Source organism: Aphis gossypii, chromosome 3, assembly GCF_020184175.1.
Source record: "Aphis gossypii isolate Hap1 chromosome 3, ASM2018417v2, whole genome shotgun sequence".
NCBI classification, from domain to species: Eukaryota; Metazoa; Arthropoda; class Insecta; order Hemiptera; family Aphididae; genus Aphis; species Aphis gossypii.
In genome coordinates, this window is record NC_065532.1 from 21,306,751 (window position 1) to 21,320,284 (window position 13,534).

At 27.2% G+C, this 13,534-nt stretch overlaps 1 protein-coding gene across 1 annotated transcript; it reads right to left on the bottom strand.

Moving 5' to 3' along the window:
• Nucleotides 1-3,841: 3,841 nt before the first annotated feature.
• Nucleotides 3,842-12,715, bottom strand: LOC114128485 (heme peroxidase 2). Its single transcript, XM_027993007.2, has 20 exons — nucleotides 12,504-12,715; nucleotides 10,601-10,776; nucleotides 10,381-10,530; nucleotides 10,173-10,308; nucleotides 9,915-10,113; nucleotides 9,656-9,845; nucleotides 9,458-9,590; nucleotides 9,078-9,356; nucleotides 8,763-8,974; nucleotides 8,560-8,698; nucleotides 8,149-8,420; nucleotides 7,912-8,085; nucleotides 7,462-7,848; nucleotides 7,142-7,396; nucleotides 6,876-7,048; nucleotides 6,636-6,789; nucleotides 6,313-6,574; nucleotides 6,101-6,247; nucleotides 5,719-5,872; nucleotides 3,842-5,625 (listed from the first exon to the last, which is right to left on the bottom strand). The coding sequence occupies exons 1-20, from the start codon at nucleotides 12,530-12,532 to the stop codon at nucleotides 5,296-5,298; spliced, it is 3,951 nt and encodes a 1,316-aa protein (XP_027848808.2). The 5' UTR covers nucleotides 12,533-12,715; the 3' UTR covers nucleotides 3,842-5,295.
• Nucleotides 12,716-13,534: the final 819 nt, after the last annotated feature.

The window sequence follows — 13,534 nt, forward strand, 5'->3', positions numbered from 1 at the left end:
GAACACAACAAAAAAGAAAAAAAAAACGAAAATATTATATACCGGTCGGCGGCGGCATTATAATAATATAATAATATTATATGGGTACCCATTATTTACCCTCCCGAACAATACTCGCACCGTGTTTCCCAAACTGGTTTCGCGACGAAAATTTTGGACGCCGGTGCGTACTGCGTACCCAACCACCGCGGGTAAAATAATAATTTCGACGTGCTCGCGCGATCTTCGGATCGTCGTCGTCCGCAGAGTTTTGCTACCCCATGTCGCTTTTGACCCGGCGGTGCCCATCACGACGCGATTACGTCGCCATATTATTATTGTACGAGTGTAATAATATTATTATAATATAAGTAGTAAGGTTTATGCAGCCGCCGCCGATCGCTTTTACGCGTTTCGACGATTATTGTTTGTCGTATTTTTACTATTTATTTTTACTTGATCGTTGCCACCGCCGCAGTTTCGAGGATTTTAACATCATAAATATAAAAATCGTACCTATCCGGCCACGTGCAGTGTAGTAATTTTATTTAGTATTTTCTACTTGAAAAACACTGCGGTCCCAGTGACTTGTATTGGGTACCTATAATATTATAATAATACATAAGTTATACCGGTGTCCGGTCCCAACGAAATTTTGCCCGTTCGTGACGATTTTACCGAGGTAAATGTTGACACACGTTACTGTATTTTTTAGTAATATTATTAAATATTAGTAAATGGCAGTGCCGGGGACCTAGGACATTGACGTCCGGGCCCCGGGAAAAATGCAGCTTAATATTTTGCTAATTTATCATAAGCTGACAAAGACTTGGTAAGTGTATAATATACGTTAGAACTGTACAAAAATCATTAAAAGATAAACATTATACATTTTTAACAACTATAATGTGTATTAAAATTATTTTTTTTTTTATAGAAGTTTGAAAATATATTTTATTTTATGCATATTTTATTATACAATATTAGGTATATTTTATGTTCATAATTTTATTTTTTATTTTTCACGAGCTCAAGAGCGCTCTTATACCAACAGCGCCTGGAGATACCCACTAAGCCCCTCCCCAAGATCCGGCACTGGTAAATGGTAGTGTGATCTGTGCCAGACGACAGTGTGATTGTACGCCGTGCGCGTGACGTATTATAGACTATAATATAATATAGGTACACAAATAGTAATTGGGGATTAGCACCTGGTATGCCACCCCCTCACTAATCTACCAGACTACCAATGTGTTGAATTTACTTCCACTACGCTTTGTGGAGGTTGAGCACCCAATATAAAATATTATAAGAACATAATAATTATAATACCTACTTAGTAGTTGGTACTTTTTAATATTAAATTATGATTTTTCATAAGCGATATAATATATATCTAGGTAGTTAATTTAAATATATTTATAATTACTTTTAATAGATCGATAGTATTTTTTGCTGTTTCATACTATAATGTGCCGATAATATAGATTATAAACCATATATAAAATGTAGTCATAATTCTATTTAATTTGCCAAATTTATTTAAATATGGATGTGTCATTATTAATTAGCTACTCAATTACTCGTTAGTCATAAATCAGACTACTTATGTGTAAACAAATAACAAGGAAAAAAAACAATTTTTTTTTATTACCATTTTGGCATTATTAACCAAAATGCAAAACATTATGGTTTATGGCACAACAATTAAATATAAATACACAATGTTAAATTTTACAATTTATAAAAGTGATTAAGTAAGGAAGCTAGATGATTTAATATACATTAAAACGTAAAAAATGTCAACTTAATACTTCGTATTGGGCCCACAGCCACTTGTTGTCAGTTTTTTTTTTAAAAAAACTAGTTTTACGTAATTTTCGTAGTGTAAAATAAGTGCCATCATTTTTCAAACACATTGTATATAAGGGAACGTCGCTGTATCATTTAGAACAATAATAATTTGGAATATCTACGAATTTAATGTGAAAGGCCGCGAAATACCGATTTTTTTGAAAAAAATCACATTATGCACAATAATTGGTGAAGAAGTAAGTTTTCACATTCAAAATTTCACATGTATGATCTAGTACGATGACTAATGAATGTTTATACATAAAAACGGAAAAAAAATCAAATTTATATTTCTTATTGGGCCCACAGCCACTTGTTGTCAGTTTAAAAAAAAAAAAAACAAATTGTATGTTAACTTTAAAAATTGTCTACTTCCTCAGCCTTGCTAAAAATGTGCACTTCAAATCTTATCGAGATTAACATAAAGAAATCCCAATTTCTCAAAAAACTAAAGCAATACATTTATGATTTTCCTAAATGATTAATACAAGAAAAGTATTAAATAATACTATTCAAGTATACAATTTATAAGTAGGTACCTAGTTAGGTACTAGAAATTTTGTGTGGAATTTTACGTTTGATACTGATGCTCTGTGAAATTGAATACCCGTGCCATTTATATTTACGAATGTTATTCATATCCAATTAATATTGTATATCATGAACTAAGTGTAAACTAACCATGCACTATACAATAATTATATATACGTATAATAATAATTTATAACATATAATATTATGAAATACAATAAAGACGATTATGCCGTAAAATTATTATTATTAATTTATAAGTATTTTAAGTGCTATAAAAATATGTATAAAATTCATTTTAAAAATATCAACATTGTACTTCTATTTTGTATACATTATGCTGTCGTTCTGTGAAAAATTGTTCATACAAAATATGTATTTTATATAGTATTAATTTCACTTTATAAGATTTTAAGAATATATGATTTACTAAATTTTCTAATAAGAAATAATATTTTAATTTATCATATACATTTGTTGATAATAAAATATATATTGAGAAAAGTACTTATTGAATATTATACAAAATTTAATTATTTTTAAAAAAACTGTGCAAATCTTATCGATTTTGATATTAAAAATGTAGGCAGGTTATAAAGTTAGTAAGTACTTATTCAAAATCAAAATATAAATGTCAAACTATACAAACAAATATTTCGCAGACAAAATACAAATGATAATAATCTAGATAAGGTAATCGTGATTATAAAAATTAAATAGTTTATTATATTATTTAGTAAGTGCCTTAGAAAAAGTATGGGGATACAACATAATATACTGCTACAGGAGTAAGTTGCTAAGTATGCACTATTACAGTGTTGTGTACTAGATTGACGACTATGGACTTCTCTTATTTGATAGTTTACAAAATACCCGTACATTCAAATTTCAAATTACTTTTAGTTACTTAATTTTACAAATTGTATTTCAAAATGTTTTAGATTTATTTAAAAATAAAACTAATAGGTCATAAAAATAAATTCCATACATAATAATATGGTCTAAATTACTCCTACCAGTTAAAAAGCACATTTTTAATATTGATTTTGATTATAAACTAAAAACTGTTAAAAAATAAAAGATTCATTAAATATTTTAATGTGAATGGTTTAGATTTTAGGAATAACGGTTTGTACTGAACAACTGTGTTCTCTCTCTAGAGATATTTTCTCAGATTTGTCGCACCTAAGTTCTATTTTTACCCCCTTTCATGACAAATCTTTACAAAAGAAAATTTTGGATAAATACAATTATGGTTATATAAAAAATTTGTTACTCTGAGGGATCACACTACTACCACGTAACCATTATAACCCCTGAATACATCCTTTGCTCTGTATATAATACTAGATATAATACTAGATGTACATGATATTTTTAAATACTTTTTCCAGTTTTGGAATTTATATTTTAAATTTGGAAAACATTTGTTTAAAACACAATTAAGGAATATGCAACAATTTCATCAATATCATAATTATTGTGAGAAAAAATGCAATAATAAAATTTTATTATTGTATAATATGACAACATTTTGAACAAAAAGATAAAAAAAAAATAAATATCATACAATCATACTATATACATAATCTTAATTAAATTACTAGTTACATTTAATATTAGCACTTTGATCTATCAGTATAAACATCTATAAGTTATAATAAAAGCTATAGTCATACTTATACATTGCTAGTTGTTAGTATAAAAAATATTTAATTTATAGTTTGTTTTTTATTATAATGGTACTTATAAATGAAAAAACAAATTTTTTATTATATAAAAATAAATAACATTTAAGAGAAAATTAAATCATCAAATTATTTCTGAAATTATATTTCTTTATTTACATCTATTTAGTATTATTTTGGTACTTATCTTTTTTTTAAGCAAAGTATTGTATTGGAATTTAATTTAAAAAACACATCATTTGAAATAAATTGTTGTTTGTAAATTCAAATGATTTAAAAAGTGAGTGCCTTTATGTTTCAATTAATAAAATAAAAATAAAACCAGAAAACTATACGTACAGAAATCATAACAGAAATAATACAGGCACAATATATTATACTTAGTAATCAGCAATTGAATTTGAAAAATTGTTGAAGATTATTTACTGCCAACGTTATATAATAATAATATATAATTTATTATAATAAGTGTAATACTTAATACTTCGTAAGTTGGAAGAGTACACATTTAAATTTAAGTATCTACATATTTAATACCTACCTACATACTTTATACAACATACATTTTTACATTAACATTTATAAATAATGTACCTAAATATGAAAAAAAAAATTTTAGATTTTAAATAATATAATTATATAAAAATTTAAAAACTAAAAAGCGTAGTAAATTCATGATACAATATGTTTTTAGTGAAAACTATTATTTGAAACTGTAAAAAAAAACATTATTTTTTACTTTTTAGTTCATTAGAAAACGTAAGTACTTATTTGATTTATATAATCTTAATACATCTGGTTATACAAAAATCGAAACTAGATGCTGTACTAACAGTCTTGACTAAGCCTTCTCTAGTTTTAAAGTAGTATTTATAGTAATTTATTTATAGAGCAATTATTTTTAAACAAAATTACTAATAATTAACATACACAATTTTAAATAACTTACGTATTTATTTAATATATTATCCCTACTTAAGTATGGCATTATTTTTAATGAAGTGTTAGTTACCTATTTAATATATTTGTGCTGACGATAAAACTCTTCATTATATTTTGTTTGTTATATACCTCAATATTATCGGAATGAATTCAAATAGAATAATGAACTGTTGTAACTACGTACTTATGAATAGTTGAATTTATAAAGTATAAAAAGAGATTTCGTTGTTTCTTGGTAATCGTATGCAATTAATACAACTTAAATACCTAATGGCTAACTAAAATTAATAATAATTTCATATTAAATAATTATTGATTCCTCGGGAAATTGAAAGTTTTTCCTGAATGGCCTTCTTCTACTCTTTAACCTTCTAAATGGTCTAGGTCTTATTGAATGAGGAGGTGGTAATAAATCTATATCTTCTAAAAACCTTGAACCTCTCTCCGGAGGGATTAAAAATGAGGGCACATCTGGTCTAGATGATAATATCACAGGATCTGAGTTCAGCAAACTTTGTTCAACAAATCCAGAACACTGTGCAGCACAAACATCATCTTGCATCATTTTCTCGATCCCGACTTCATTCATCAAGCGACCACAGTCAGTAACTCTTAATGAAGCACAGTTAGACTAATAATAAATTTAAAAAATAATTATTTAATTATATTATGAATAAATTAAATTATATTAAAAATTAATGAATATAAATTATAAAATACTTACTCCTTCAGAAGTACAAATACAGCTAGTACAAGGTGAAGGCAAATGTGATTCACCAACTGCAACAATGTGACCATTTATATTGCAGCCTTGTTGATTATCTTTCCATAGAGTTAAGTCAATTGTTGGTAATACTGGACAAGGCAGCCGTGGATTTCTAAAATTAAAATTTGATTTTGGTTTAGAAACAATTTATTTTTAAATTTATAATAAATGCTAAGAACCACATTAGTTAAAAAAAAAAATGGTATAACAAAACGATTTACTTATTCGATATAACCTTAATAAGTATTTATTTTATTTTTTATAAAATTATATTATACAAATTTAAATAGGAAACAGACATAATATAGTTAAACTAAATAAAATAATTATTTTCTCTTACAGGTAATCATTTGGTTGATCAAATGCTGCCTTTTGCAAATCACTAGGTACATCCATATTTTCACACAACATTTTAGCCAATGTTGCTTTTCGGATTTCTGCAAGTTGGGCTTCAGAAAATCTTAACAATGGGTTATCAGTTTCAAACCTGTAATAACAATTATTTTTTAATTCGTATAACAAAAACAGATTGAATTTGAAAGAAAATATTACCAAAAACGATCACATTGTTTTAAATGTCTGAATTGTAAGCCTATAATGCATGCAAAAGTCGGCCCAACGAGGCCACCTTTCACTGGATATTCGCTTAAGCCACCAGGGAATAAGTCAATATCGTCTGGGCTAGCATATATCGTTTTGAACCTCACAATAACTTCCGGAGATAATTCTCTTGTTAAATCTTCCCAAGTATTTGCACGTCGAAGACCACATCTTGCTCTAAACGAGTTGTATGATGGTACACCATGGTCACGTCCTAAGCATTTTAATAATACGATTTAAATTTTAAATATTTTTACATTATTAACATTATGTACCTCTTTGAATATTTAAAGCGGGTAAATCTTGTCCAGAATGTGGTACTTTCACATTTTCAAACAAATGATTAGTAATTTCACCAGTAATAAACTGATCTAAATTTTCCATAGGTGTGCTAACTTGACCTCTTACTATTTCATCAATCATTTGGTCCTGCAATTATAATAACAAATACAATAATAATAGATACAATTTATGTTAGTAATAGTTTATGTACACAATTTTAAATTAAAACTAACCCTATAAATTACGTCAGGGTTGAAAAATACATCTCTTAATAACAATGCTGGTTCCAGAGGATGATATGATGGCGACATTCTAGGAATATGAGGTCTTAATAAACTATGACCAATTCGAAAAGCAGCTACAGCAAACTCGGTAAAAGGTCCCGGATGACATTCAGGAGAATAACCTTCCATTTATATAAATAGTTATTAATAGCATCATTTTAATCATATATTACGGAGAAATTTTTAATAATTATTATTTTAATAAAAAAAACTACTTTTATAATATCCAGCTGAAGAAAGTCTCAAGTCATATTTATCCACAGCATCCCAACCTAAAATCCGTGGCAAAAATTCGTTGTATACAATTTGTTGATAAGCTGCTGTAAATATTTTTCTTGTATTTTGGTATATTTTTTCGTCATTCCAATGCGGATTAAGTCTGTGTAAAACTTCGGCAATACGATTGTGTTCTCTCATAAAAATCGTGTGTAACGAAGTCAGTCCAACTTGTTCACTCACACGTCCGTCACCTAATATACAAATATATGAAATAATAACTCATAATTTATTAATTTTATAATAACACTTTACAAACCTCCAATAAAACAGTAACCAGACGAAGATTTACATTCTGGGTGTATGGGTGATTGAGGCATTAAATCTTTTCTTAATGGTATAGGATGCAGAGTAACATTCAGCTTTCCAATGTGAAACGCCCTGAGGTCTTTGGCCATACATGAATCTGAACCATAAACGCTGGATAAATCTAAGTACGCAGAATTTTGATTGATTTGATCTCTAGGGCCTATACGCTGCTGGCCTGGTAAAGATCTCATAAACGGTAAACACATTCTAGCACCAGTAGTCGGGTTTATATGAGGATAAAACGGATCACCCTCCGGTATTTGTATCGGCATACATTCTGGATGAACTGTTATAGGACTATCGCATGATCGGCAATCAGGAATAGATGAGAAATATCCTAACAAATTATAATAATATTTTTAGAACAACCATAATAATAAAACATAGTAGTAACGTTTACCTTTGTGAACAGGTGTAAATGTTATGTCATGATCTAAGATCTGAGCGAATTGCATGAGCATTAGCGTGTAACGGCCGTGTAAATGACTAATGTCTGGATGAGACATAGCACTCACTAATCGAGGAGATGGTAATGGTAAACCAGTCACGGACGTCACTCTTGGATGATTTATACCTAAAGAAATATATTGTTTATTAATAATATATTATTGGTTAAAATTAATTTTTTAAAGTTTACCATTTTCATAAGAAGCTGGCATTAAACGTTGAAAAGTCGTCAATGCTTTACCAAAATTTGGATTATTTAAATTATTACAATAACCACTAAATGATCTATATGGATTATTAGCATCGCAAGGATGTGTTTCAACAGGGCATTCGCCATCACTGAAATGTATTGGGGGAGTATAAAGTTCAGTAAATTTTAAGCTATCGAAGAAGTTATGTCCTAAAGAATTTAAGCTAAATAATGGATCACCACTGTCCAAGACTTGACGACGACGACGACGTCTAAAACACACGTATATAAATTATGTATGAGTATTTGATATTTCCAATAATAATAATTAAATAAATAGGTATAATTATTTTTTTCCTATTATACAATATAGTATATATATATATTGTGTATATATAAATAGTAACTTACCGCTTATCTAATGATTTCAATATTTCTTTTGAAGCATATTCAAATAATAACGAATTATTCGCCAATATTAATGATGATTTACTTGCTTTACTAAATGCAGCAGCAGTTCCAAGAGGAGACTTAGGGTCCACTCCTCCTTCTAAAAATAAAATATAAATAAAACTGCATTAATATCAATTTATAATATTTAACTATTAACATACTTTTTGACCATAGCAGAAATTCAGTTTGCTTTCTTCTGCTAACGTCATCCTCAGCCTTTCTCCACGCTTCTCTTACTAGAATTTGATTGTTAATCTGTTCAGAATCTTGTTCCGTTTTATTAATTGTCATTTGGTCGTTACTGATTACTAAATTATCTTTCCATTGGTAAATATCTAGTTTAGAATGTTGGTCACAATTTATTGGATGATTTCTAAAAGTAAATAATAAAAATTAAACACGTTTTTATGTTATAAAAACTATATAGTAAAATAAAAATGTATAAATTTATAATATATTAAATTGAAAAAAATTACAAATAATCATCTCGATCAATAAATGCTTTAGGTTGTATCATCGTTACGTCTTCGAAATTTTCACAAACTATTCCAGCCAATGTGCTTTGTCTAATTTCTTGCAATTGACCTTTGGTATACGTAGAAGGTGGGAAATCGTTCTCATACCAAAATCGATCACTATTCTTGATTAAAGAAAACTGATTTGCGATTAAACAAGAAAATGTTTGACCAAATACAGCTCCTTTCAATGGTGCTTCTAGTAAACCTCCAGATAACAAGTCAATATCACTGTAATTTCTATTAAAAATATTTTTACTATAAGTAAAATGTAATAACAAGATCACTGTATAAAATATAGTTGATAAATTTTAAAAATAAATATTGATTTCTATATATACCTATATAATGTTTTATTAATTTTATCTACATCTCGATCGTCGGATTGAAACGATCCACTTGAACATACATTTTTCCATATCTTATAACCAGGAATTTTCATTTGTCTACCCAAGTTCAACAACATCTCAATGTCTAATAAATATAAATACAAATAGTTATTGTACTCGTCATAATGAATATTTAAAATTATTATTTACTTTTTTTTGGCAAACTATAGTTTTCAGTATCACCTAAATTGTTTTGATTGTATTTATCAAAAATAATTGAAGGCAATAAAGGTAAAACCGTTGCGTATACGCTTTGCATAATACCAGGTTGATTTGAACTTGAATAACCCGAATAATATCCGTGTTTTAGTGTATTTAGATTCCATTCATTCATCATGGCCTGCCAAAATTAAGTTCTCACAACACTTAAAATTGAATTGATGGTTAATCGATTAAAAAAATCACTCACGTGTCCAATGACATTGGGAATAAATTCGTTGTACGTGATGTGTTGCAATTGAGCGATTGTTATTCGTTTAGCTTCTTCGAAAAGTGTATTGTTTGACCATTCTGGATTTACATCCCTCAATTTTTCAACTAAACGATTATGTTCCAATATTAATAAATTATGAATTGTGGTCGAATAATCGGAGTTTTCGGACATAGAGCTAAAATAAAACTGATAAAAATATATGTATATTTTTGTTTATAATTTTTATAAACAAACCTAGTACATGAAGTTAATTTTAGATGGCCTGACTCAGTTTTAGTGACTTTCATGGCAGATGCTTCACAAGAAGCACTATCATATATCGGAGATGCATCTAAAAAACTTGTTGCAGCGTTTAAAAAAACTGCATTGTCTAAACATTTGAAAATATAAATATTATAAGTTTTGAATTACGATTATTGAATATCATATTCAATCTGCTTACCAGTTGTATTTTCTATGGCTAAATCCAACCTGATAAAATCGGCCCACATCCCCGACATAACAGTCAAATGTTTATTGCCAGCTAATGAAGACCTACTTAATATTTTCGATACATCCGAAGCCTCGGGCCATTTAGTCGAATACGATTCATCTTAAAAACCATAAACAATAATAATAATTGAATAAGGATTTTGTTTTAAACAATTATACAATGACATTACTTTGTATTTCCGATGGAAATTGAAGAAACGGAGAGTTCCGTTTGCCCCAATTCGGCCGATGGACGTTATTGCATCGTCCATCAGCGTTCCTGTACTTGTTTACTGTGCATTTTTCATTAACGGAACAACTTGCAATTGTAATAAACATAAGATATGCTCCCAGCATCAGGAACAACCTAATTAAATTAATATATTTTTTTAGAAATCAACATTACGATTGCGTTGATTGTATATGTGTAAAAACGAACAAGAAGTTGTACTACTGCAGATTGTAATATCACTTTCACTACAAAAATTGTATTAAATATCTTTTACTGTTAACTGATTTTTAAAGCAAAATTTAATATTTTGAGATAAATGAAAAGCATAGATATTAAGTACTTTTTATAACTATAATGCCACTGTAAAAATTTCAATTAACTAATTAATTTCAGTGTCATTGAGTGTATAATAGTATCGTGCTGAGATATAGGTACCTATATATTATGACAACTGACATGTGATGTAGCTGCCTGCAGGGTACAACAGTAATAATAAATTATAGGTACAGACGTATTATAGTAAACGGATAGCTTATTTAAATATTTCAAGCTTTTAATTACTTACATTAAATTTTAAATACAAATTTTGTACAGATATATAAGTTTTTATTCACTATTTTGTATTTTTATAGAAGTGTATTATTAGATATATAGTGTCGCATCAATTTTAAAATTGTAATTACATGTCGAGAAAATCATAATTCACTCATACTTTTTCTAGGAATGAGGAAGTTGATCGATTTAGGTATGTATTGTATATTTTACAAATTATTTCAACAACCTATAATGTTATAATTCAAAGAACACGTGTCAAATAATATATTTCAATTATAAAATATTTACAAACATTAAAATATATATATAATAAATAAATAATAAATGTAATCACTATTTTAGAGATGTCACGTAATTAGTGACAATTTAATGATTTTAATATTCAAAAATGTTATTCATCCCACATTACCAACTTCACCTAGAAAAATATGCACAAGTACCTCACCCAAATATTTACATAACATTTAACGTAACACGTATCATGCATTGTAGAAAGTTTTGATTATTCATATTTCCTAAAGCTACTGACACATTTTAAGAAAAAAAAAATCAAGTTTATTTATCACGTGGTTAGATTAGGTACTCAAATCAGTTATGATATAATATATTTTAAAATGTAATATATGATAATGACAATAATGATATGAAATTATTGAAAATAACACATTATTAATTTCTAATATGATATAATATAGATATTAGGTAATGAGATTTATTTCAAACTTATTCCTATATAAATAAACTATTTTTGATCTGTAGGTACCAATATAGTTTTTTTTTTTTTTGTGGAAAACAAAAAATCATTTTTCTAAAACGATTTGAAAATTATATTTGCTATAATTACCTTTAATAAGTTGATATGAAGATAAAATTATGTAATATTATAATGATTTAATTTAAAAAATATTTAAAATATGAATACATATAATGTTTTATGGATTTTTTTTTTAAACATTTAAGTAATAATAATTAATATTATATAATAATATTTAATTTAAATTATTATAAATGACTAAATCAGACATGAAAATTATTAAAATATTCTCTGACAAACTATAGGCATATAATACTTACATAACGGAATAGAATAATAATTCTTGTCTAAATATTGATATACTATGAATACACTTGTTAATTATTATCGTTTCTATATAAAATTAAAGTCGTTTTAACAAGACACTGCTTGCTATCTAAGTTTTATAGCTTTGTTTTTTTTTTTGTGGTACAATTTGTAAAAATTAATAAATTTAATAAATTAAATTAGTAAATAATAATTATTTTTCTTCTAAGACATATTATGGTCTTACCTCAACCGTAGCGTTTTCGGAACACCCATGGTTGTGTATTTTCTTCTTGTCGGTTTTGATTAACTAACTTTTATTAATTGTATAATTTATATGATACACAGAAAAAACAAAACGATTTGACTTAGTAAGTCAAACAATACGTAGCGTGCACATCATTATATTCAACCGAATTAACCGCCGTTATGAGCGTTCACAAATCACTAACTAATACTATCACTCTTCACTATACGTACCGATTCGCAGACGAAGAACGCCCTTGTCCACCAACATGTCCTCCTACTTTTCACTGTTTAACGCGAAGTATAATACTACTTTCCCTATCGTTTGTTATTGGATAACAAAACGACGAAAAAAGGAGCGTGGAGTAAACCGCATATATTTAATATTAATAATTAATATTCAATATACGTATTGATATTCTATACGACGCGTTACACACTTTGACAAAAATACGCGTCAGCCACAATAATCCAAATTTTTTTATAATTTTTTGAAAAAAAAATATATATATAAATAAAGACACTCGAACAGCAATATTAATCATAAATAATATTTTCAGTAACACAGCGTTGTAAAATATATTTTAATAATATTCAAAATGAGTAATTTTGTAATTACAGTTTTTTCCACTAAATTTTACGAAATTATGACAATACCCGTATATTGTATGTACTCTAATAATATTATACTTATTTTGGCAATGTTTGAGTTAAACAAACAATTACCTATTACTAAACACTCATTTTAATAAAAAAAATTTTTTTCAGTTCCAAAAGAAATTTTACTACTCTATACAGGATACGAATAATTTTGACAAAATTTATTTTTGTTTAAATATTATTTTATTATTTGAATTAATTTACTTTTGGTCTAATGAATTTGTTTTTTCCTCTTAGGTAATTAATTCTTAAATAAATTAACAATATAGATAAGTGTATACATATTATATTATGACGATATAATAGTTTTCAAAAATCAATACTTATACTAGAAAATAAATTAATGTATAAATTACTAAATTATGCTTATAC